Raw genomic sequence first — 24573 nt, 5'->3', positions numbered from 1 at the left:
GGGGGAGTGTGAACAGCTTCTAAAACAAGCCTGAGATGAAAAGTATTGAGAAAAGTGAGAACAAAAGGATAAGGGAAAAGATTCTTGTTTTGTGAAGTGTCCAAAACGTCACATATAGAGTCCATAAAGCCTTTTTATTGTAAAAAAATATATACAGTATATAAAAAGACATCAAAAGCAAAACTAGCATACAACACTGCTGAAGTACTAACAAGTACAAATGCAGAGAAACAACAAGCCTGGCATGTGATTACATAATGTTTATTTTGGTCTATTATCTCAGTCACTTATAACAGTGTTTATTGTGCAAAACCACAAATGACCACACTTTTGGAACATCTTGCACCGCATTAATGAAATACACTTGGTTGATAACATCCCTTGTTGAGTCGCAATGGATCAAGTTTACTGCTACTCATGAAACAGACGCTGTTACTAGAAAAGAACCGCACAGAAATAATGTATAGTGATGTGTTGAAGGCATATACTCTGTTAAGAAGTTAGAAAAGGTCAATTAACACTTTAATATGTATAATACCGTGATTGTTTTGTGCTTTGTGATAAAATAGCACTGCCCAACTCTGCTTATCCAGACGACTATCATCCTTAGAGACAATCAAGAGTGCTGACAACTTCATGAAAAACCTGAAGGCAGAAGATAATGCCACATGATGAATACCAGATACATTTCTGAATGTATGTGTTTTGTATCCTTTTGCCATATTAAACATTAAACATATACAAAATAATAAACATATCAACAATAAACTCACTTGTAAGTTTGTGAACAAGTAAGAAAGTGCAATAAAAAGCTTTTTTTCATGTTCGCTATACCGCCAGCAATGAATCGCTTGACCTATATGAGCAAAAAGAGACAGAATTTTGTTACAAAAACTGAGAATATCCTTTGGGATGCAACCTGGTCCTGATACTATAGATTCTCAAATGATGCAATTCCCAAGCCTCTCATAAGGATAACAAGAGGGACAAGCAATGCAGATGAATTGCTTGAACTTATGTTACTTAAAAAAATGAGTCCTACCTTGGACCTTCTGCTGAAATCCACCGGCTGCATTGCCTATGCAGTAGACGTCCTGCTCAAAGCTGATCTGGTCGTATTTTTCAATGTTGGCCAACAAAGTCCCATTTACTGGCAGGTACAAAGTGCTGCCATTAGGCTGCCAGCTCTCTGAGTAGTACACACCTTTTTGGCCATCAATTAAGACAAAGCCACCTAAAATTTGAAAGTTTATACATTCTTAAACTTGTTTTACAATCAATGTTAGGTTTAATAACAGCGTCAAGAACACTAGTAACAGTCTACGTTACTTACGTTTCCTCAAACTCTCTTTGGAGGGAAAAGCGTTCAGACAGTCTGCTCCGTTTACATTTACAGTCGTCTCATTTCGTTTACGTTTACTAGGTACAGAAATGGGCGACGTCTCTATAAATCCATTACCCCACTTCAGATGTACCTGGCAAGAGTTAGTGGACAGTAACCCATTGGGGTCCATGATTTGGTTAATTTTAGCAGTGTGTGATCCTGCACCTTACACTCTTGAAAGTTCTAGAAAGCACCCAGAACCAGAGGATGCTCGAGAAACATAAAAAAGCTGTACGGAAGTATACTAGTAAAATAAGTTAAATGGACAAAAAATTATATGTGCATATATATGTGGTTTTCAGATACTCGCACCAAGTGCTTCACACACACACACACACTGGAACCTAAAATCAAAACAATACGCCGTGAGAAGGAGTGTGAGTGATAATGTTGCCTGTTTACAAAGATAACAAGTTTAATTATTTTCAGAGGTTCATATGGTAAATGTTAGTATAAATTGTTTAATGTCTTATAAATATTACAAAATAAATTAATAAACGTACTTTACTTCCGTATAAATGGTCAAAATACTCGATTTACAAGCAGGCAATTGTAAGTAAGCCAATATTGGTGGTCCTAGAAGCCGATCCTCTCTGACGTACTTCCCTTTCACGTGCCTGTATCATTAAGTGTGGCTTGCTGCGATCATTTGAGTCACATATAGCATTTAATAACAGCTACAAGATGTTGAAAATCGAGGGACTCGGTCCGAAGATGGACCCTGAGGAGATGAAGAAAAAAATGCGAGAGGATGTTATCACGTCTGTTCGCAACTTTTTGATATATGTTGCGCTCCTTCGAGTCAGTGAGTGTCCGGCTTATTGCATTGGTTATAGACAGCAGTGATATATTATATCACATGGCATCTCCGTTTGTTCTATGATATTACAACTTTAACGCTGTTAGTATCTCTTTTCATGTATGTCTTGATCTTAAGGCACGGAGCGAGATATTGATCGGTTTACCGTGTCATCCATTTGCGGTAACGTTAGTCTCCATAAGTAGAGGTCACCTTTGATGTATGCCTACCCAAGAATGAATTAATATTCAACAATTAATGCGTGGCCCACGATTTGGTGCTCTATTAATTGACATTAGATTCAGACATAAAAAATCTCATTTTGGGTGTTTAAATGTCAAAACTGACAAAATTAAGTAAGGTTGAAATTGAAATAAATGTTTGTTGACTTCTGTTTCAGTACCCTATGTTTTGAAGAAGCTGGACAGCATATGACACCCCGCTATGGACAGAAACATTCCCTGTACAGATGAACATGCGGTACCTGGATGTTGCTGCATAGAGCCACTTGCCACACCGGATGATATCTGAAGAGACCTAAGGAGATCTTGTCACCTGTCAACCATGATTCTTTTATTTATTTGATTTTTTACTGGATGCAACTGAATGTATTTACTTTTTCTCTTAGCCATTTACATATATGAAAAACAACAGCTGTTAAACAGAGTGTTTCACATTGTTCACAAAGGTGTAAGCAATAAATCTTTTGTCACTTAAGCCCATTGCCTGTGTTGTCATCCACAGGTACACTAAAATGGCAATGACACCTTGACATCTTATGTATACTTGCACTCAGATAGCGGAGATCAACATTTACCTTCGCAACACTGTAAAATTTAAGTCTCACCAGTAACCATTGTAAAACCTACATCTACAATACTCTTGCAATGTATTGAGAGTGAAAGTGATTACATTTAGCTTTTCATATAAAATGCATTGAATGATGTTGACATTGTATTCCATTTTATTCATGTTTAGAAATGCAGCTTAACTATCTGTTAAACAAAATGTGGTTCTCCATGAGATGCCAAAATACCATCTTTCAATAAATCTGTTGTTAGATACAGAAAACTTTTTGCCGTTACAGTGAAGTTTTGTCACAAGAGTAAATCATGATCAAAATTCCAGTATGTCCTCTGCCTTCTAAAATCTAATTTTGTAAAGACCATGTATTTATTCACTTGCTGATATTTTAACTTCAGATTTTGGATAAGGCACAATTCAGAACACTACAACTTTAACTCACTGGGCATTTCAGTATCTCTGAGGCCTGCCAGCAAGTTGTTTGCAGACAGTTCACCCATCACACCACGTGTGTTGTAGGTGGCACTACCAATATGGGGAAGAACGACTGCAACACAAAATGACATTGTATAAAACATTGTTCTAGCTGCTTTATAATTTTTAAGATACTGATTAAAAGTGTACTCACCACAGTTATTAAGGGTCAGCAGTGGGTGGTCAGTGGGCAAGGGTTCGGGAGTTGTGACATCAAGGCCTGCTGCTGCAATCTGTCCACTCCCGAGGGCCTTAAACAAGTCCTCTTGATTCACAACTGCACCTCTAGAAGAATATACAGAATACACCTTCCATTCCATACTTGTATTGATTAATTTTCAAGCACAATGCTTTGCTTGAACAGTGTAACGTACCTGCTGGTGTTGATAAAGATTGCTGTTTTCTTCATCTTGCTGAAGAAGGTTTGGTCACAAAGGCCCTGAGTTTCAGGAGTCAAAGAGCAGGACACGACCACAAAATCACTCTCACTCAACAAAGTGTCTAATGGCACTGAGAAACAAAGAGCGGGGGGCTGGGATTAGAGAACCGGTCCTGATCTTAAAATTATAATTTAAATACCTCCAAATACTTGAATTCTTGATTAACATGATTATATCCCATTTTAAAGACAACTTCATTCTCTCTAATTTCTTCTTACATACCATATTCTCCCTCAACCTCTTGGGCCTGAGGTTTGGGTTGTCTGCCTGTGTAGAGCAACCTTTTAACTCCAAATGGTTTCAGTCGCCTTGCAATCGCCAGACCTACAAATCATCAAACTGATCTTTCATTTCTCCATTACAATGAACACGAAAAATAAGAAAAACAGGAGCCTAAAATTACTTTAAGTATTCACTTCTGCTTAAACCCCACAAAAAAATAAATAATTAAGTGACGTTTTAATGAACTTGAGAGATGCTCACGTAAAGACATTGTTTGCAAAATAAATATCAATTCTGAATATAACAACAGATGGTGAGACAGATGTAACAAAACAGATGATGCATATTGTAGGTGCTTAAAGTAGGTGGTTCATGTTAATGGTATAGACGTGTGATTTTGTTTTTTTAATTATTTCCTGAAGGCATTGTACATGAGCATCACTGTACCTATACGTCCCAATCCAATCACCCCTACAGTGCTGCCAGACAGTCCATAGCCACATAACCACAGAGGCTTCCATGTGCTCCAGCCACCACTGTTAAGAGAAATAAATGAGGTTTCCTCACCTAAGAAAATATTGAAGTACTGACTTATTACACAATAAAACATTTTTGAGTTGTTTTGTTTGTAATTGTGACACTGGATCTGTTCAAATTCAAGCAGTGATATATAGCAGGTGGTGCAGTAATAAAGAGAACGACTTACTTTTTGACTTCCTCTACACCTTCGGGGAGACGTCGAGCAGTGGCCAAGAGCAAAGCTACGGTCAGCTCCGCAGTAGCATCTGTCAAAACGTCAGGAGTGTAACCTACTCGTATCCCTCTAGGACAAAGAAAGATGAAGAACCTCATTGCTCTGTGTATGAACATCCATATTGTGCTCAACACAAGTCAGAAACAATTCAGAATTGTTTTTTTCATTATGTCACCTTTTCTTTATTTCATCTATGGCAAGATGGTCAAATCCTACCGAGAGAGTGCTGATCACTTTCAAGTTGGGTCCTGAGTAACACAGTATTTGTCAATCACATTTATATGAAAACCTGCAGCACAAGCACATACAACATTGCGAACTGCAGGATGTTTATATATCTTATTTCATGACATCGCTTTAGTTCTGGTGACGTTTATTAATAAAGAACCAAAGGTTTGTTTTACCTGCCGCATCCAGGACCTCGGTATCGATTTTGTCCGAGAGTAAACAGAGAAGCCCATGAGCACCTGCCACCCCTTTCAGCAGCTCTGCACGGGGCACAGGCTCATCACAGTCCCACACTGATAAATTACACCTGCAAATAGAGATAGATGGGAATGGGTGTTTCATTTTAAGACTCCAAAGACTGTATTATTTTCTAAAAACTGCCATTTAAAAGATTGCATTCTAAATAGTAATTTATTGACAGGAATGAATGAAATTAAAAAATCATCTGACACCAAAGGTCATTGACAATCCACGTGCTGTCAGTGATGTCCAGTGCCTTCCGTCATTTTGATAAAAATGCAGTTTCTTAATCAAAATGATTTTACACATAACGTTACAGAATTGAGTAATGTTTCATACAAGACCATGTTAAGTTTCTTACATGCCGGCGGCTTTTTGGAGTATTTTCATGCCCTCTTGCGGAATACGTCTGGTGACGAAGACTTTCATCATCTGCTGCGCGCTCATCCTGAACGATGAACTGATGAGTGAAACTCGTATAATTGACTCTAAAACAGATTGATAAAGTTTACGCCGACTTCCATATCTCCAAAGGCCACAGCTGTAGGAACTGGGAAGCAATGTAAATACGTGACAAGTCGCTGAACACTGTCGTTCGGCGGGCTTTAGCACCACCTTCTGGAGCGGATGGGCAGCGCAACAGCACTTAACTCTGACTAGAATTTACATTAAACTCTACACAACATGTTCTTTAAATTACGTGAGGTACATTAAACGTGGTTTATTTGAACCCCTGTTTTGTTAACGTTGTGTTTGTTTTACTGAAAGTGTACTCAAATCGTTTTCATTTGCATTTATTCAGAATTTACATTCCAGTAACATCAAATGTATTAGTTTTACAGTTTGTAAATTAAAATTTGTGGTCGCATTAATGTTTAACTTTAATTTACTGCAGGTTATGAGGTTTTTGTTGACTTTAATCCATCGGGAGTGTGGTCAAAGTAAACGGTCGAATGGAGGTCTGATGGTTGCCATGACAGCGCTGCGTGATCTTCCGGTGACTTTAACCGGTAAAATATGGAAAAGCTAGAGTCATATTTACAAATAAATTTTTCACTACATATGTTTGATAAATTACTTTTATGCTTTGTATTGATGTTTCATTCATCCTGAGAGGCGCTAACATTACTCTTTTATAGTATCTGCTGCTGGCTCGTGGTGCAAGAAAGTGACAAAGTCTGCTCTGCAGGGTGAGTCAATGTTAATATAACTGCTGTGATTTGTGATGTGGTGTGGATATACACTACATCATTTATTTATTTTTATTAACTATACACTGTTTTTATTTATTTCAGATGTTATGGAAAGACTTGCTGTGTGTGTCCCCCCTTGTGAATGCATTCATCAAGAAGAACTCCAAAAGTTCTCAGAAAGTTTTGGGTGTTTGTTGTTCACCTATTCTTTTCATGTGAGTACATCTGTCTCTCTTTAATGAATCTCATTAAATGAATATCAACCTGTATTCGCAATTTGTGTATATTTTTGGCTGCTTTAAGGGAGGAATTAGCAGTGAAACGATGGAGGCTGACCAGACAAAAATTCAAATGTTTCTCCATAGACTCAGTGCGGTACATGCTCAGGTAAAAATAGAGTTTTTGGCAATTCAAAAAAATAGTGATTATGGCAATTCACACAACTACCAAGACTTCTCATAGTAATAAATTTGACTAAATATTTAAGAAATGTTTCCATTAAGGTTCACATTTATTTGTAAATTCGGGTATTTGTAGTGTATTTTTCTCATTTAAATATATCAATTTATATTATTCATCTGTTTCAGATCAGAATGACGTTAGAGATTAGGACTGACTCCAAGAAAGACCAGCAAATTTTTAGGTTATTCAAAGAATTAAAAACATTTCTAGTGTTACTCAAATTATGATATAATGTGATGCAATGATTAATATACTACTTACTTAAACTCACATTTTAATTTACTGTATATTTTTAGTAAACTAAATCTGATTAAAAATGCAATTGTCCTTTTCTCTTCCATTATAGGAGAGAAGCTGGAAGTAAAGTTTCAGTGATGGATCACAGCATTTCTTTGGACAGTGCTGCATGTGGACAGTCAGTTCATGCAATTTTTGTTAAATAGAGCAACTTTTGGGAAAGCAGAATCAACATACTTTGAATATAGTCTCATAAAATCTGTCAACCATTTACTTTTCTGTTTTATTTCCATCTGTTATTTTGTTATGAAGGAGCCCAAACTCTGTACAGTGTCTACTATCGTGTCCCAAAGTCCACCCTGTATTAGGAGACACATTCAGTTGTGTTCTCACCACTGACGCAATCGGAGAAGGGTTGTGTGGGGAAATGAGGATGGCTACCATGGCAACACTTGCACCTTGTATGGATCAGTATCCCAACTGGCCGACTCGCCTGTCGTGCATACAGATATCCTTAAAAAAGAGGGTTATTATTCATATTAGAGATGCATTAGAGATACATTGTCTTGAAATCATTTTTCCTTAACATTTAGTATACATGCTAGTGTACAGTCCATGCGGCATGCCTCTAATGCACCAAAGACAGATGACTTTCCTCCAGGACTTGGCTAAATCACTGTCTTGGGGTGATCTTGGCATTTCTAAAGTCTCCTGCATGGAAGCACAAACCATTGAGGGTAAATGACAGGGCCAAATGGAAAGAAATTGAGGATACTGAGAGCAAATTGACTCACTGTGTTGCAATTTTATGGATGGTAGCCTTGCTGCAAAGCTGAAAGGGCACTTTGCTACAAATAACTTAAGGCTAATAGGAATCATGACGTGCCACCAAACTGCTGCTCCAGACAGTCATCCAGAAAATGTAATTGTTTAATTTTTCTTTTCTCTAAACAGGCTCCATGTGTTCCGAAATAACGTTTTCGGTAGATCTCTGTAATCATAATGAGGAATCAGGATGTAGCGGCCCTGTACAGCAGAGCTCTGAGCCAGAATGGAGCCATACTGTAGAGCAGATTCTCACTCTATTCATTTTCACTCAATACACTGACGCTTTCCACTCCCAGGTTTCGGACTTCATAAGTAGGTCTCATGCACTTGTTTTATCACATAGTCGCTTTAAGATTGGTCATGATATTTGAGGTTCTGCTTTGAATGTTAAACATGTCAGGCAGTGAGGAGGCTTTAGAAAGACATTTGGATTCAGTGCTTTGGTACAATGGGGATCAAGTTAGGGCAGCTCTGCAGACTACACTTAAAAGCACACTGAAGGTTTTCCAGAAAAGACAAAAGGTAAGATTTGACTTTATTGAATTGTAATATATTTATCAAAATGTGCTTTTGAACAACATTGGTCATTGTGAACCATGCATACTGTACTTTGTCTGTGTACTTTAGGCCAGGCTGAGGTTGCAGTCCACCCTAACCACTGTCTTGAGCTCAGTGAGCAGTGTAATTGCCAGTAGCAGCAATGCAAAGTTTCGAAAAACATGCTATGACAGCATAAGGGTATTATATACGACTATAGTTTAATCTAGTTGCCAAATCATTTATCTTCTAACCGTGTTAGTAAAACTCCACATTATAGGTCACAAACACTTGTGAGTTTCGTGTTTCTCTACAACGATCTCTTCAAACTGTCGTGGATGGCCGCTTTGCTCCCAGGCGCATGTGTAATAATGAAAAGGTCATTTTTTTTAATTCCTTCATATTATTTATTATTAATGTGTCTTTATTGTTACCTTTTCATAATGAGAACTGTTGATTTATTTTTTTCGAAAACAATGCTCTCCCAAGATGGCTGAAGCTGTTAGCTCTGAACAGAGTAGCATTGAAGAAGGTAAGTTTGAGCCTACTGGAAATTCAGCTTAGACCACTCAAAAAATCATGCTGGACTGGTGTCTGCTGGTTGGTTTGATAGATTTTGAACACTACGCAAATTTTTGTCAAAAATATTTATAAGAATCATGAATCATTCATTGCATATCTTATTTTAAAAGAGACTGTGTTGATTCATCCCTTGTTTCAGACTTTGAAAATCCACCAGACTTTTCTCCTAAGAGGAATGACGGTGACCTTGGATCACCATGCAGTGTCCCTAAGAAGAGACAGTGTTCACATTTTCCTGAAACGCCAGATACCTTCATAAATGTAATGAATTCAGACGTCTTTGAGGCATCACCCATTCAGAGACGTCCCCTGTCATCTATACAACTTCCTCAGAGTCAGCAAGCCGAAACGACTGAAGACATGCCCTCAGTTCCCTCCATGACTAAGCTGACTAAACGTAAAAATAAACAGGTGACGCTTTATTTATGCATTTTTTAATTAACAGATTATTGTTATGTTACATTGTCCAGTACAACTCAAAAGAAACTGTATAACCATCCATTGTCTTATATGTCTTTGTTTTGTAGGTAGAGAAGCAGTGGCTTCAAGAGCTTGAAAACTTTTCCGAATGGGACTGAGATCTCAGACGGACTTTCTCTGGCTCTCTTTTGTTGTTGTCATCCTTGAAAAGATTTGTTAGAATTTGTTATTTTTTTCTCTTACAATGTCAGTTTAGGATATATACTATGTATGTTACATTTTTATTCAAAGTATATATACAAATAAATACTTAATTGTATTCCACATGGAACAATAAAATGTATATGTTGGTGCATCGTATAAATTAATGTAAAATATTGGATACATTGAAACAATTGTAATGTGTGAAAATTTACTGTCAGTGTTATTGCTGTAACCAATTGCACATCCCTGAATACTAGCCTTAAAACTAGCCTTAAATACCCCACATGAAATCTCAAACATAGTTTTTAAAACAAACATTGTTTTAGGCCACACCTCTTGTCCTCCGGTGATGGACTCACCCTGGTCCGTTCTGTGAGACTTCACTGCAGCCGTGGTGGACAAAAACGCTCTCACGTTCGCTTGTTCAAAATCTCGCGAGACATCAGCCTGTCGCACTTTCAGTGTTTTCATGGTGCTCTTCTTTATGAGCAGCGTTGAGTTAACAGACGAATACGCAATGGACTGAACTTTATAAAGGTAACAAATACCGGACTAAATGACTTTATTTCAACGTCTGTTTGTTCTCTGTAATATGTCTATAATTACTCAGCAGGTGTAGCATCTTGCTAAGTTGCAGCTATCACGCTAGGCTAATGAAAGGCACCGGCTCCAGTCAAACCTAGTGTGTGTGTGTGTGTGTGTGTGGTTAACAGAGCGACAGTCTTCACTTAAGCTGAAAGAAATGTAGACAGTCTCACGTTTAGACATCTGCTGGTTGGCTCAGCGACGAAGGGACGGGTTATCTAGCCAGATATTTATCTCAATTGAGTGGTAATTCTATGCTAATCCTAGTATTTAAAGTCGATGTTTATGTTGTCAATGTTGTCCTTTGACTTTTAATGTAGGACTGTTTGGAGAGATGGAACTTTTGGCACCCATTGTCACATTGGGCTTGTTAAGTGGCTTTGGGATCGTGTGTACTAGACATCCTAATGTGTTGTTGGTACAGCAGCTGCCACTATTATTGTTGACAACATACATTTCACCAAGTGAAGTTCAGATTGCTCTGATTTTGTCATATAGATGTCTCAAAACGCGTAGTTTATATATAAGAGGCTCGTAAAAAAAGCACACGGCTAGACATATTCTGATTGTGTGACTGTTGTTTAGTATCACAAAATAATGAAACCGTTATAAAGTTGTTTAACAATGCATTGTCAATCTTGTCCAGCAGGATTCAGTGTGTGTCTCCTGGATTTGCCATCGTAAGGATGTTCCCCTGCCTAGCCTATAGACCATGGCAAGTCCTCTGTCGGGTCTACATGCAACAAAGAGCCCCTTTGTCTCAAATACCCCCCAAAATAGCAAAGCCGTGTTTTGGTAAGAGTGTCATGCGTTGTGCAAATCTATAGTTATTTATATATGAGGAAAAAACATTTTTTGTGTGCCTAGGAATGACTTCTTAATGCATGACTTTTGCCATTCTGTAGGTTGGCAAAGTGGCGCAGGGGTCCACAAATTCTGGTATAGCTTTGCAGACTCAAGGGTGACGTCTGTGACATGGACACAGGTGCAGTACTGTTCCACATCAAGCAGTGGTAAAGACGCTTCTCCACCGAGCGTTAATGGGACAACCGAGAAAGCACAAGCTGCCCAGCCTGCTGGAAAAACTACGGGTAATGTCTTCGAGGACGGAAGCTTTCATATGCTTCACTGTTTGTTTCTTTGTTATCAGGGATTTTTCAACTTTTATAGATTTTGATCTTATATTCAGTTTGTGTCATTGTCATTTCCAAGAATAGTGGATGATGACATTTGTTTTAGGAGTTAATGGTTATTTCTCTTTTCCCTGTTTTGCTTTTAGGATTGATAAAAGCTGAGAACATTCAGGTGAAAGGTAAATCACTTTTTTTACCCACTCAGTCAGAATGTATATCGCTTTCGAGACTTAAGATATCGGTATCTGTTCCTTATATTTACAGTTCGGGCTGTCCTGAAAAAGAGGGAATATGGCACAAAGTACACCCAAAATAATTTCATCACTGCTGTGAGAGCTATGAACGAGTTCTGCCTCAAACTCAGGTATCATAAAATTCAGAATCAGTCCTTACAATCACAAAATTCTATTCAATAAAATAGTCTACCAAAAGCTACATCTAAATCTGTTTCTTTCGGTGTACTCTTAGTGATCTTGAGCATCTTAGAAAGATCCGTCGGCGTAGTCCCCATGATGACACAGAAGCTTTTACTGTCTTTCTACGATCAGACGTGGAGGCAAAGTATGTGCAACCATCTACATATAAACCAGTAACTAAATACTAGCCATTAGTGATTATGTTTTGCTGTCTGTATCCAGGGCGCTGGATGTATGGGGCAGTCAAGAGGCACTTGCTCGAGAGAGGAATCTTAGGAAAGAAGTGGAACGGGAGTATGAGGAAAGTATGTCTTTTTAATGCTTAAACTGCATTTTGGTGTTTTGTGATCTGCTGGCTAATAACCACTTGTCTCACTCCTCCTCGCTCATCAGACATATTTAGAAACCAGCAGCTGCTGAAGGAATACAAAGATTTCTGGGGAAACACAAAGGTAGGACGGTTTATTACTAAGATTTGCAATACCCCAAATCATTTTTTACGATTTCCATCTAGACACACAGATACATCTTTTCGTCTTGCATTGACCCACTCACTAATCTAAGCTAGTTAAACTGATGCCAATCTGTAAGTAAAGCCCTATTGTGAACCACTAACTAAGTAGAGGAAAGCTAATTTAAGCCTCATGATTCAAAAAGTCCTCAGGGTTTGTCTCTTTCCTCTAGTATCCTCTGTGTCTGCATTTTAACTTCACTGCTGCTGATTTCAAAGCAGAGATTATTTATACATTAAATATTTGTGTTTATATCATTTATACTGTTAACAGTGAAATGGGATGGGTTTTAACATTGTGTCTGTTTTCAATAGCCTCGATCAGGGAATAGGGCGACATTTCTACAAGGGCCAGGAAAAGTGGTGATGGTAGCTATATGCATGTAAGCCTTTAATTAAACTATTACACCACCATCAATACTCTGATCACAAAGTTGTAACTACTGTATGAGTAAAAGAGGAGTCTGCCCCATGTCCATATATTAGATTAAAAAGATAGAGTAAAAAGGCATGTGCTCTCACATGAGGGACCACAGATGTCTTGATCATCTGTTCATCATCAGTTCTTTGTTTATCAGGCAAAGATTTTGATATGTTCCCTTCGTCAATGTTTTCTATTATATAAATCATGAATAAATTGAATTTTAATGTTTTTTGAAAGTTATCCACATCACAAACATTGAATATTGATTTTGTGAAATATGCAGAAACGGACTGAATTTCTTCTTCAAGCTGTTGGCGTGGGTATACACAGGATCTGCCTGTATGTTTTCCGAAGCCATTCATTCGCTAGCTGATACCTGTAATCAGGTCAGGACGTCCCTTTTATCACTTTTAAATTCCTTTAAAGTCAAGTCTTATTTTAAATCATCATTTGAACTCTCTCTCTCTGACAGGCTCTTCTTGCGCTAGGCATCAGTCAGTCTGTCCGAAACCCAGATGCCAGCCATCCGTGAGTGTTTTATCACCTGCATGCAACTCATACACTGCGATTTCTCAGTGTACATGTACTCAATGGCCACTTCTCTGCCTACTGTCATCTTTTTTTAAAGGTACGGCTTCTCTAACATGCGTTACATCGCCTCCCTTATCAGTGGAGTGGGCATCTTCATGATGGGCGCTGGATTGTCCTGGTATCACGGCATCATGGGATTACTGCACCCTCAGCAAATAGAATCACTTCTCTGGGTTAGAAGCCTTGAATTTGATTTTGCATATGAAGGGGACAAGTACTAGTCAGTGGAGTTATATCCCTATTTTATTTGTGTTGTAGGCATACTGTATCTTAGCAGGATCTCTGGTCTCCGAAGGAGGTGAGATGTGGTTTCCTCTTACGCTTTTTATGGGGCTGTGTTGGCATATCATCTTACAGTCTAATGTCTCACAATTATTTCTGCATTATTTTAATTTGATTCAACTGTTGGTTTACCATAAAGCTACTCTGGTAGTGGCCATTAATGAGATCAAGAAGAGTGCAAAGATACAAGAGCTGTCCTTTTACGAATACGGTACGTACCTTTGCATAGCTTTGTCTGTTTATTTATTGTGATTAGCATTTTCACACTATTGAAAGATGAGAACTTGTTTGTGTGTGGCAGTGATGCAAAGTCGAGACCCCAGCACTAATGTGGTCCTGTTGGAGGATGCTGCTGCAGTCCTGGGGGTGGTGCTGGCTGCTGGATGTATGGGGCTCACCTCTCTTACAGGTATTTAACACAAACACTGATAGGCCCGATCAGTCTGACGAAACATCCTTACATGTTCAGTATAGATTGATTCTCAATGGCAGCACACAAATGGTTGCAGGTGAAATAACCATCTGGGACTGAGCTTCATCCTCTTGTAAAGAGCTGTTGATGTTCTTTTAAGTTCTTTAAATCTACCTCTCTGTGTGGACGCAGTTCTCTAAGCTCACAAAGTCAATTTGGTTACTTTTTCTTGATTGTTTCTTTGCTGCAGTATCGACGCTCTCTTTCCTCCCTCCTCAGGTAACCCATTCTATGACAGTCTTGGTTCTCTTGGTGTGGGAACCCTGTTAGGGGCGGTGTCTGCGTTCCTTATTTACACTAACACAGAGGCTCTGCTGGGCCGCTCAATTCAGGCTGAACACATGCAGAAGCTCACAGAGTTTCTGGAAAGTGACCCTGCAGTCAGGTCAGTCGCAATTGTCCTTGCATGTCTCCTTGTTTCCATAGTATGCATAATAAGATCAGAGCAGTATTAAAAATCAAATCTTTTCTCAAAGGCTTCAATAAGTGTTGCTTGAGTATTTAGTGCTTCTTGCGAAGTAAGAATTGGTTTTATTATTGCTCATAGATCTTAAATTTGATGTCCTCACTTTAGATATTTTTTGTCCCCAGGGCAATTCATGATGTCAAAGCCACAGATATGGGGCTGAGCAAAGTGCGCTTTAAAGCGGAGGTGGACTTTGATGGGCGGGTGGTGACGCGCTCATACCTGGAGAAACAAGACATTGAACAGATCCTTAACGTATGTGAACTGGTCAAGAGCATCTCACATGACTTTACTGTGTGCATGTTTGTGTAAATCTTATTCTGCAAATACTTGGTTTTTTAAAAAGGTAAATGTGATCTGTTGGTATTCTAAAGACTTCCAAATAAGCACCTTTCTTAAGCTGTAATCAACATATGGATGTATTTGGCCTGTAGGAAATTCAGCAGGTGAAGACACCAGAAGAGCTGGAGAATTTTATGCTGAAACACGGAGAGAACATTATCGACACATTAGGAGCAGAGGTGGACCGCCTGGAGAAAGAACTGAAGGTATCACTTCTTTAGTGAAAATAGGCCACCATGACATCACACATAAGCAAAATGCAAGCTTTCTGTTTACTCTCTATGCTGTGAGAACAAACACTTGGGAGACACCACACACAACACCTCTTCAGTGAAAAATTTGATACTTAATGAGCTGTAAAATATATGGTGTATATATAAGCAGTGGCAGGAGAGTTGAATTACTGGAACTTATTTGTCATTGCTAATTTTAAAGAGTACATAACTAGGCATTTTTGAGGTCCTACTTTGGTTTAGGTAGTCTCCAACAACAAGTTTATGTACATAGGTGTAAAAGCACTACTATTTTGTAATAATAGGCAGTTATTCTTCCCTTACTTCTTGACTGACTCTCAAATTATTTGTTCCGCAATTCATCTGTCTAATACCCTCCTTTCCGCTAGCCTAGTCTGATGTGATTGGTCAGATAGTCTAATCGGCTGTGATTGGTCTACAGCGAATGAGGCTCAAGAGCAACAGTGTTTAGGGAAAAGAGTGAAGTTTCACGGGCAGTCCTTAATCCCGTAATCAGGGAATTTATGTAGCGACGTACATCTGCGGCGGTTTGCGAATCGGACTAGGGACGAATCATTTGTGTGATTCAGAGTCGACTGCCTTTTTTCCTTTCAAAAGCCAATAATTTTATTCATTCTCCTTTGGATTTACAACTTGGCAGACTGCTTACTTTCAAACACAGCAATGTTACACACTGCATGAAATGTAATTTTCATGATATCCTGTTATGTACTCTTTAGCAAAACATGTTTAAAAAAAATTTGAAAGGATTTAAAAACTGCACTTTATTTTCCACAGCAACGTAATCCTGAGGTGCGGCATGTGGATCTGGAGATTTTATAGTGTTATAAAACATGGCACAACGAGGAGGAACAAGAGGAAGAAGAAGAAATCAAACCTCGATCGAACTCAAACTTCGATTATTCTCTTCAACCAGCCAATCAGCTGAAGTCTTAAATTACCCAAGCACCAACCTGTACATGGTTTCATTAGTTAGGTAAGCTAGAAGAACCACAGAAAATGACTCTAATTGCATAGAGACATCGGCGATAATGACTTATGCTTCTGTGATGTTTATATCATCAGAGCTTTGAAATCATGTGCTTGAATTCAGAAGGACCAGAATCTTTTTAGCGTTTTACTTTGGCCTACAGAGTAGCATAGACTCGTAATTCACAATCTGTTTTTTTTGTCTGCTAAGCCAATAGTGCAAAGGTAATGATTTGAGGCAATGGCTTTATATCTCAAATATATTTAGAAATTAATCAACATTTCCCCATATAACTTTATTGGCTACACAGAGACAATGGTGAGTTTAAGTGATGCCACTACTAATAAATCAAGTGAACAGATTTCTGAGTAAAGCTGTAATAAGAAGCAGTGAGAGGCATCCTGTATTGCAATTGGTATGTTTATCAGTTTTAACAGGTATATTTGTTGAAACACTCTTCAACTCAAAAAACTACAAACTGTTTTAACAAAATTGTTCAGATTTTGTCAAATGTATCTTTTTGGCCCATCTCAGATGTATCTAACCACAATTTCTTTTTAAATATTCTTGTCCTATCTGCTTACAGTACTGCTGTACAGATCTGGGTTCCTGATGCCCCCTAAACACATCTTTGAGTGATTTTGTTAATGAGCCAACCTAGTTTGTGAACACTACTTCAGGTTTCTTTCTATTGTAAATAGTTCCTGATTGTTAAAATGCCTGTGAAATTTGGTTATCAAAAAAATGTAGTTAAATTGTTCCTATCCATTGTCAGGATCATTTGTTCAAACAGTATGTTTAGACGGTAGTCGTTGTAGATACTGTATGTTCTCATGTGTGCTTGAAAACATTGTCATTTTTGCTCAGTCGCTCAGTTCCTTTTAGGAAACGACTGGTAGTTCTTAAATATATTGAAGGTGGATTACCATATGCAAGGTTAGTTGAAGGTTGACATTCAGATTTGTTTTGGGGAAGGCTTTGAGAGTAAATATATATTTATATTGAATATGATTTGATTGGTTTCAGATTGCTATTTGGTTCAATATTTTACGAAGATATAATACTAAAGCAGATTGAGTATTAAATTGCAATTTATTTATTAAACCTCTGAATATGTGTTTTATTGTCCCTGATATTTTAATCATTCATTGAAAATTCTGAGTTCGTATGGAAGGCTTTAATATTCAACCCCTTTGTAAAATAAATCAACGCCATTGGTCTGCAGACTAGTCTATCACCCTGACTTTTATTTTGATTGGCTCAGATTGTCCTCCGTAAAACATTCCATAAAACTCAAACATACGTTTGAAATTCGTCGTTTCCTCACATTAATATTACCATACTATGATTACAGTCAATAATGTTCACCGTATATTGAATCCAATGTTAAATGCTCAATGACAAGCGTGATTTCAGTATGTAGTGTACAGAATGCATGCGAATGCACGGACATTATACACCGTCTCGGTCTCAAATTCTGGTGAGCTGACTAAGAAGTCTGCATTATTGAGGAGTCGGAGGCGCGCGCGCAACGTGTGATTCGCCCTAGGATGCTCACTAATAAGGTGTCTATGTAGCGCGCGCTTCGGTTTTGAGTCGCATCCAGAGAAGGACAAGCGAAACGTGTGGCGCATCTGTGATGTTGATCATGAAGAACGAAGGGACGCCGCGCTTCAGCATCGGATTTCTTCTCTCTTAAGGGCTCGCGTTTGATGGTACACAGCATACTGTCTTTTCCTTTTTTTAAGCCTACAACGAATATATATTGCAGGAAAATGGACATTATCGCTGAGATGCATATATCACAATAAATGAATTTGCGGGTAATGAAATCCGTCGGTTTCGCACATCGTGCGCGTTTTTAAATTCGCGTATATAATCGCAAAAGCACGTTGAATTTGGCTGTGTGCTTTCTGTGTGCAAAATGTGAAGAATAATACAAGATGTTGATTTTCATTTTTTATAGCGTATGGATATTGTATTGTACTTTGTCTTTAACTGTAATGCATGTCCTATGTTTGCATGCGCGCACGATCCAGTTCTTTGTTTATCGATTGTAGATACTCGATATTCGTGTGAATTTTCCTATTGTTATGAATGTTTTCCAAACCAATAGGTGGCGTTTTTGGCCATATCTTGATGACCATGTACTCTGCCTTTTATTAATTCATTTGCTTGTTGTATGAATTATAATGTTTTTCCAGCTTGCTTTATAACTGTGTATGTCATGGTTCTGTAAATCTTGTATTTTTACCTTAATGCGCCCTGGCACATTAGATGCCTACCTGGACATTATTCATAAGCCAGCGTGATGCTGTATCTATAGGCAATTTACTAGGTTGGTATATTTTTTAACCTCTGTACCACAGGGGACATTACAGTGATTTACTCTGTGCTTTGAGCCTCTTTACAATGCTGCCTTGTAGACTCCAATTCAAGCAGCATTGTACAGGGCTATGACTGCACAGAGACGTTCATCCAGACCTGCCCTGCTGTTTATTTGTAAAGGATTTCTGCCGACCTCATTTATATACAATTATTGTAAATGTTATTTGCATCGATGTTTAATGAACCCTTAAATAAGATCAGAGTGAAATGATAAATTGCAGATCACAGACATTAGGTCATCCTTTTTCAAGGCCGGCAATTTGATTCCTGCATACATTTGAATAATTAAATGTTAACCTAACTGGCTGACAAATGAGAAAACACTTCGCTTGTTGAGGACTTATCTCAGTGATCTGTTTTTGTATGGTCAGTCGATTAACTGATAAGCTTTCCTCAGCATGAGACAGGACCAGCTGTCTTGATGTTTAACAGTTTATTGCCACATGCTGGGATCATAGGGTTTGGAAAGATGATATCCCGCCCCTGACAGTCGTTCTGTAATTTTCTTAATGGGCTATTTTTATTTACAGTGACAGACAGAGTCCATACTGTCAGAATGAATAACGTTGCCAGGTATTTTATCATAATATTTTAGCAAATGGCAAAATTGAGGTAAAAAATAAGCATCATTGAAAAAAAATGTGTGGACGCAGTTACATTTTCTAAAAAAATGTTTATTAACAAATAACATGTGTTTTTTGCATCTCTATGTAGTTCTTAACATGGCTTATGGGTTTAGAGATGGTACTGGGAAGGGGTGGCAGGCACTTGAAAAGGACCTCAGTGAGAACAGCTGGAGCAGGGCTGAAGACCGTTCTCATTGCATGCTGTGCACTTCAGCGCTTTGAAGGAGTCGGTGAAGCAGTTGCGAAACACAGACATTTTGCTACCATGGCACAAAGGGCACGGGACGAAAGCGAATCCCCCACATGCCTGGCACGTGTTGGGGTGCTGTACCCTCTACAGTGGAAAACAGAAAGAGGAACATTTGAGGACAAAAATTGGACAAGAAACCAGCTAGGTTTTGGACTATTTTTGGGGATTTATTTTCATTGGTTTATGTAAGTGAACGCCATTAACACAGTTTACCTCAATTTTGGTCAGGAGATCTTGAAGCTCTCCTAATTCATTCATTTCAAGTATTTTTTCGGCACCCTAAATGTGCAAAACAAGATGTATTTAAAAAAGATTAGATTGTATGAGTTTTGCATGATACATAAAACACAGTATATCTCAAATAATGACAGAAATACACTCTTAAAAATAAAGGAGCATATATCACAATGCCACAGAAAAGAGCCATTTTTGGCTGAATGGTTCTATAAAGAACCTTTCCCATCCAAAGAACGTTTCTGTTTCACAATAGGTTCTTTGTTGTGGACAAAAGTTCTTCGGGTTATGAAAAGGTAGGAAAGAAATCTCTTTTAGCTCTTTTAAGAAGTAAATTTACTTCCAAAATGGTTCTCTATGTCATTCTTTCAATGTCAAATGACAATTTAAGCGTTATGGACATGACAGAAAAATTCTCAGAGAATGATTTTGTTAAGATTATATTAAACCATCTGTTATATTTTTCTGAACCCTAGTCTAAACATCAAAAGATGTCAGTCTATGAAAAAACTATATATTTAAAAAAAGGGAAATAAACATGCGTTATGGATGTGACAAAAAATGGATGCGGTTAGTCAATAAACTTTGAAGGATTTCTTTAAAATAAAATGCACAATCCTAGAGCAACAATACCCAATGAATGGAGAAGGGATGTCCCTTTATAGAACATAAAATAGTTACTTTATAGTTATTTTCAAGTGTCCATTTTTGGGGAATACGTAGCGTTATGGATGTGACAGTCCTGAAAACTTTCCTGACCATAGTTTTTTGTGGTATGGTTGACATTTTCACGGAATTGCCCTGTAGCATTTATGGTACTATGTTAAATCATCAATGGATTTTCTCTATAAATTATAAATATAACATGCACAATTGTGTGAATGTGAAAGCAAAAGTGAAGAACTTATGTACAGACTGACCCCCAGGTAGTGTCCACCAATAAAGACCACAGGAAGTGAGGGAGGTTCACCCACTCGCTTGCAACGCATCTCGAGTTCCTTCCCATATTCACTGTCCAAAGCGATGTTCTTCTCTATGAACCTCAAACTGTGGTTCTGAAAGATCTTCCGGACCAGCTCACATCGCTCGAATGTAGTCCTGACCACTCGAAAACTGGTGGTATAGATTACAACTCGCCCAAACTCTAGTGTCAGTTCTGGCTGAGAGGGCCGAAGAAAACATGAAATCTGGTATTAGAAAAAACTCTTTTTCAAAGTTAATCATCATGACACATGTCACTTGCTACCACAGTTTATCTAATACTAGGCTATCGCCTTAAATTAATTTATTTTTAATATGTTTTTTGCAACCTTACATTAGAAATAAAAAGAATGTATCAGTTAAAGATCTTCTGTAATGAAATGATGTGATAACTAAATGAAAATGAAAAGTCAAATGTATATGAGAATCAGTGTTTAAATCCGTTCTGGGTTCGTGTTTGAACAAAATGTAAGATGCAGGTAAGATGAGGCTGCAGTGAAAAAAAAGGTTTATTGATTTTGCGAGTCACTGTGGTTGAGATTGACCTCCGGCATCCTCAAACATCCCAGGTGTTTCTTCTTTCCTTAGAACAAAAATAGACTCTCAACACATTTTATTGTGAGATATGGGGATGTAGCTGTCTGATGTTAATGTAACTTGCATATTGGGATCCAAGACTGGTGACCACTGACGTGTCTATTTTGCATAATTTGCATGAATTTCGAATAACAGAGCAACTTTTGTAAGGATACCAATAATATAGCAGACGACTCACAACAGTGAAATGCCAAAAAAATCTTCAACAGTGTTACAAATATAGTATAATTTTTTTTTCATGTGCATCAAATTAGTGGTAAGACATCGTTATCTGTGTTAATACATTTTCTGCAAATAGGAGTCCCTACAATTGTTAAATGTGCTCATTATTTCTAGATATACACAAGGCATACATTGTTGTTATTTGAATAATGACCTTGCAAATACTAATCCCTATTCACCCTCTTTTAAAAAGGGAATTCAATTATATTTGCTCGAAAGCCATTAGCCAGACGTAAAAGCGAAGGTCTTGAAAATACATTAAGATGATTAACTTTGCCAAAACACTTAAAGAAATGCATCATTAATCTTTAATTGTACAGTGATCTTGCTCACTGGGACGTCTCGTTTGTCTGGCCGAAGCCTTGGAGAAGAGAACAGACTGTTACCAATAGCAGCTGAGGAAAAAGACTGACCCTTTTAAGGACAACTGTATAAACAGGACTTTGAAGCATTTGGGCCATTGAAATGATGAAAAAAATACAAAACTGCGTGTCAGTTTTTTTTAGAATAGCTCATAGATGGCCAATAATAAAGAAACATTATGATTTGGTTCTTATAAATATGGAATAAAAATGACCCCACTTCAATCTTTCATTACAGTCAGCACTAATTATTAAGTATTGACATATTGATTGCCTTTTTGAGATTATTCTAATAGTGATGTGTAAACTGATCTTTCAATAATTTCCTTCAATTACTTACCCCATTGTTTTTAGCCAAGTTTTCAAAGAGTATTTGGCCAGCACTGACTTTATGCTTCACTCCTCGGACTGTTCCGTTTTTACTGAGGATATTCACACGTTTGGTGCTCAACACGTGATCCTTGACTCTCCCCCCTGCAAACATCAGCAAATCATCAGGTTCACTTCCATTGCCATCCAGCTCCGAGCGAAAAAATCCAAACAGGTGGCCGTTGACCTCCCCGCTAGTGGATGGGGTGCTGGCCCGCTCTGCTTCAGAGCTGCTTGTGCAGTCTGAATCCAGTGAATCCGACGGGCCTTCATCTTTAAACATCTCTTTCAAAACGCGCCCGCTGTTTCCTGAGGCCACCCGGAATCTCACCCTCTTCTGCCTTTTTCCATCCCCCGGTATCAACACAGCCTCCTCCATTCTACCAGCTTACATGGTCAAAACAAAAGGTGTTTTTTAATCCTATGGTTTCATTGGTGGTGAGAATGATTAGCTCCAATACAACTACATGATTTCCCCTGGAGCCGAGGCACATCGAGTACCACAGAAAGAGTTTGATCTGTGAGTTACCGTCAGCATCACCACCAGTGTTCCTGTACTTGTTAATAATTCATGTGGTTTTGCCATGGTTACTGAGAAAACCAACCACGAAGAAACTGATAGTGTCATTAATAATTTATCAGGCCATACATTTTTTCTTTCTTTTTTCTTTGAACAACACATGGATAACAAATTATTCTCTTCATTGAGAAAACTTTGCACTTTCTCTTTAGTGTGAAACAAAAAAGGGTGTCCGTTTGAAAGCTAAATTAACATATATTCAGCTTATGCGCATACATTGATTTGACGATCAACTAGAAGTTCTTTTAAAGCTTTTATTACTGCTTGTCAACAAGATTTTTATTTAATAGGAACAATGAGACCCTATGGGCTTAGCGCTAATGGTACTAAGGGCTTTTAAATGCACTGCAGTTTTATGCCACTTAATATATTGGACTACATGTGCCTGTATCAGTACACCTGCTTTGCTTGAGCAGAAGAGGAAACAGAGCTCAAGTCTCAATGGCTGGTATTTCTCTTCAGTCGCCCTCCAGTGGGAGTGCAGGTAGCATTGCAGTTCCTCCATATCACAGTAGATTAGACGTTGGCCATGTTTTGAACACGTAGAACTTAATACTCACACCTTGTTTTCATCACTCACAGGTAAAAAAAACCTTGAAATATGACACGTTAAACAAGTCATTTAGAGACAATAGCTTGTCAGTTTGTACAAAAGTAAACGCCTTTTTTAAAGCCCTGTGTATGCTTTCCTGTGGCTCAGTGGTTAGAGCATACCACTAGCAATGCCAAGGTCATGGGTTTGATCCCAGGGGATTGCACATAGTCAGAAACAAATGTGCAATACAATGCAATGTAAGTTGTGTTGGGAAGAAAGCGTCTGCCAAATGTGTAAATGTAAATATTGCGGCATCTAGTGGTAAAGTTGTGAACTGCAACCAATGGCTCATCCCACCCTTTTCACAAAACTACTGTGGCTAAAACAGGACTAAGATGACATCACGTTTTTGCTTCTTTGCCAAAGAAGATAATGTATTCACGAAATGCGCTCTGTAGAGCAGTTTATCCGTTTAGGGCCACTATAGAAACAATATGGTGAATTCCATGTAAGGGGACCTGCGGTGTATGTAGATAGAGATAGCTCATTCTAAGGTAATAAAAACATAACGCTTCATCATGTAAGGTCTCTATGCCCCTCTGAAGACATAGTTATGTATATTAAATTGTATTTCTTTAAGATACTCCTCAATCTAACAAATTTCACCTATAAGTGATCCTTTTTACAGGAAAAAAACTTTTTTGTTTCTCTCCTGGATCCCATCTCTTTTATCAGCCTACTGTATACATGTGTCCGTCATAAAGGTATTCCTTCATATCACTCCCCTTAGAAGTTATCTGAGGTAAACATTCAGCCAACTGTGTTCAAATGGTAGCATGAAAAAGAACCAAATAGCTCAAGTCTGAGCATAATTTTGAGGGCTTAATTAATAATGCACTACATTAACGCATTTGGCATACGCTTTTATCCAAAGCGACTTACATTGCAATATCCTATAAAATTATACTTATGTATGTGCAATCCCCTGGGATCAAACCCACAACCAAGCATTGTTAATACAAAAAATAAAATAATAAATAATAAAATAAAACATTTTATCTAAGTGCAGATAATCATTTTACAGTTCATATTTTCTGATTAGTTATATTGGTTATATGTCAAAAATTATTCTAAGAAAATGTTTGATCTAACCACTGCATAATTTTAAAATGATA

The 24573-nt window shown here is 37.9% G+C and overlaps 5 protein-coding genes across 6 annotated transcripts; 2 read left to right on the top strand and 3 right to left on the bottom strand.

The window, feature by feature from the left end:
* Positions 1 to 245: 245 nt before the first annotated feature.
* On the bottom strand, positions 246 to 1749 carry si:dkey-109l4.3 (uncharacterized protein LOC559137 homolog). 2 transcript variants are annotated; one of them, XR_008909244.1, is made up of 5 exons: positions 1334 to 1749; positions 1043 to 1234; positions 774 to 856; positions 539 to 645; positions 246 to 435 (listed from the first exon to the last, which is right to left on the bottom strand). XR_008909244.1 is itself a non-coding variant. In XM_056769526.1 (4 exons), the coding sequence occupies exons 1-4, from the start codon at positions 1512 to 1514 to the stop codon at positions 607 to 609; spliced, it is 495 nt and encodes a 164-aa protein (XP_056625504.1). In that variant the 5' UTR covers positions 1515 to 1749; the 3' UTR covers positions 246 to 606. The 2 variants fall into 2 exon arrangements, 1 of the variants encoding a protein (XP_056625504.1); XM_056769526.1 differs by having other exon boundaries at positions 246 to 645.
* Positions 1750 to 1978: 229 nt separating this feature from the next.
* On the top strand, positions 1979 to 2900 carry tomm5 (translocase of outer mitochondrial membrane 5 homolog (yeast)). The gene is made up of 2 exons (XM_056769527.1): positions 1979 to 2189; positions 2584 to 2900. The coding sequence occupies exons 1-2, from the start codon at positions 2069 to 2071 to the stop codon at positions 2616 to 2618; spliced, it is 156 nt and encodes a 51-aa protein (XP_056625505.1). The 5' UTR covers positions 1979 to 2068; the 3' UTR covers positions 2619 to 2900.
* Positions 2901 to 3124: 224 nt separating this feature from the next.
* grhpra (glyoxylate reductase/hydroxypyruvate reductase a) lies at positions 3125 to 6037 on the bottom strand. Its single transcript, XM_056769525.1, has 9 exons — positions 5707 to 6037; positions 5282 to 5412; positions 5053 to 5125; positions 4830 to 4946; positions 4571 to 4659; positions 4124 to 4225; positions 3836 to 3971; positions 3616 to 3746; positions 3125 to 3534 (listed from the first exon to the last, which is right to left on the bottom strand). The coding sequence occupies exons 1-9, from the start codon at positions 5790 to 5792 to the stop codon at positions 3413 to 3415; spliced, it is 987 nt and encodes a 328-aa protein (XP_056625503.1). The 5' UTR covers positions 5793 to 6037; the 3' UTR covers positions 3125 to 3412.
* A 68-nt stretch (positions 6038 to 6105) lies between these two features.
* Positions 6106 to 17372, top strand: LOC130438477 (uncharacterized). Its single transcript, XM_056770409.1, has 33 exons — positions 6106 to 6355; positions 6485 to 6535; positions 6641 to 6753; positions 6842 to 6925; positions 7126 to 7181; positions 7347 to 7415; positions 7550 to 7747; positions 7838 to 7974; positions 8192 to 8377; positions 8466 to 8587; positions 8693 to 8803; positions 8883 to 8981; positions 9092 to 9134; positions 9324 to 9595; positions 9712 to 9722; positions 11043 to 11188; positions 11299 to 11484; positions 11673 to 11705; positions 11791 to 11890; positions 11995 to 12087; positions 12165 to 12247; positions 12336 to 12394; positions 12769 to 12836; positions 13161 to 13263; positions 13350 to 13405; positions 13506 to 13641; positions 13727 to 13766; positions 13890 to 13961; positions 14052 to 14159; positions 14442 to 14607; positions 14814 to 14943; positions 15123 to 15236; positions 16062 to 17372. Exons 1-33 carry the CDS (start codon positions 6217 to 6219, stop codon positions 16104 to 16106), a joined length of 3429 nt encoding a protein of 1142 aa, XP_056626387.1. The 5' UTR covers positions 6106 to 6216; the 3' UTR covers positions 16107 to 17372.
* A 1692-nt stretch (positions 17373 to 19064) lies between these two features.
* Positions 19065 to 22765, bottom strand: grxcr1a (glutaredoxin and cysteine rich domain containing 1 a). Its single transcript, XM_056769883.1, has 4 exons — positions 22255 to 22765; positions 20673 to 20912; positions 19732 to 19797; positions 19065 to 19602 (listed from the first exon to the last, which is right to left on the bottom strand). The coding sequence occupies exons 1-4, from the start codon at positions 22660 to 22662 to the stop codon at positions 19423 to 19425; spliced, it is 894 nt and encodes a 297-aa protein (XP_056625861.1). The 5' UTR covers positions 22663 to 22765; the 3' UTR covers positions 19065 to 19422.
* Positions 22766 to 24573: the final 1808 nt, after the last annotated feature.

Source organism: Triplophysa dalaica, chromosome 16 (genome assembly GCF_015846415.1).
Source record: "Triplophysa dalaica isolate WHDGS20190420 chromosome 16, ASM1584641v1, whole genome shotgun sequence".
Taxonomy (NCBI): domain Eukaryota; kingdom Metazoa; phylum Chordata; class Actinopteri; order Cypriniformes; family Nemacheilidae; genus Triplophysa; species Triplophysa dalaica.
This window is presented reverse-complemented; position numbering and strand designations above follow the sequence as displayed.

Bases quoted from the DNA above. Each gene is read 5' to 3' on its own strand.
- si:dkey-109l4.3 (XM_056769526.1), bottom strand. From the start codon at position 1,514: ATGGACCCCAATGGGTTACTGTCCACTAACTCTTGCCAGGTACATCTG. The intron at 1,235-1,333 runs GTAAGTAACGTA...TTCAAATTTTAG, and splicing joins CAAAGAGAGTTTGAGGAAAC to GTGGCTTTGTCTTAATTGAT. The intron at 857-1,042 runs GTAGGACTCATT...TTGCTCATATAG, and splicing joins ATTTCAGCAGAAGGTCCAAG to GTCAAGCGATTCATTGCTGG.
- tomm5 (XM_056769527.1), top strand. From the start codon at position 2,069: ATGTTGAAAATCGAGGGACTCGGTCCGAAGATGGACCCTGAGGAGATG. The intron at 2,190-2,583 runs GTGAGTGTCCGG...CTTCTGTTTCAG, and splicing joins TGTTGCGCTCCTTCGAGTCA to TACCCTATGTTTTGAAGAAG.
- grhpra (XM_056769525.1), bottom strand. From the start codon at position 5,792: ATGAGCGCGCAGCAGATGATGAAAGTCTTCGTCACCAGACGTATTCCG. The intron at 4,660-4,829 runs GTAAGTCGTTCT...TTCTCTTAACAG, and splicing joins GGTGTAGAGGAAGTCAAAAA to TGGTGGCTGGAGCACATGGA. The intron at 3,535-3,615 runs GTGAGTACACTT...TTTGTGTTGCAG, and splicing joins GCTGACCCTTAATAACTGTG to TCGTTCTTCCCCATATTGGT.
- LOC130438477 (XM_056770409.1), top strand. From the start codon at position 6,217: ATGTTTAACTTTAATTTACTGCAGGTTATGAGGTTTTTGTTGACTTTA. The intron at 8,588-8,692 runs GTAAGATTTGAC...TGTGTACTTTAG, and splicing joins TTTTCCAGAAAAGACAAAAG to GCCAGGCTGAGGTTGCAGTC. The intron at 13,962-14,051 runs GTACGTACCTTT...TGTGTGTGGCAG, and splicing joins GCTGTCCTTTTACGAATACG to TGATGCAAAGTCGAGACCCC.
- grxcr1a (XM_056769883.1), bottom strand. From the start codon at position 22,662: ATGGAGGAGGCTGTGTTGATACCGGGGGATGGAAAAAGGCAGAAGAGG. The intron at 20,913-22,254 runs GTAAGTAATTGA...CGGCCCTCTCAG, and splicing joins ACTTGGCTAAAAACAATGGG to CCAGAACTGACACTAGAGTT. The intron at 19,603-19,731 runs GTAAACTGTGTT...TTTCCACTGTAG, and splicing joins ATCTCCTGACCAAAATTGAG to AGGGTACAGCACCCCAACAC.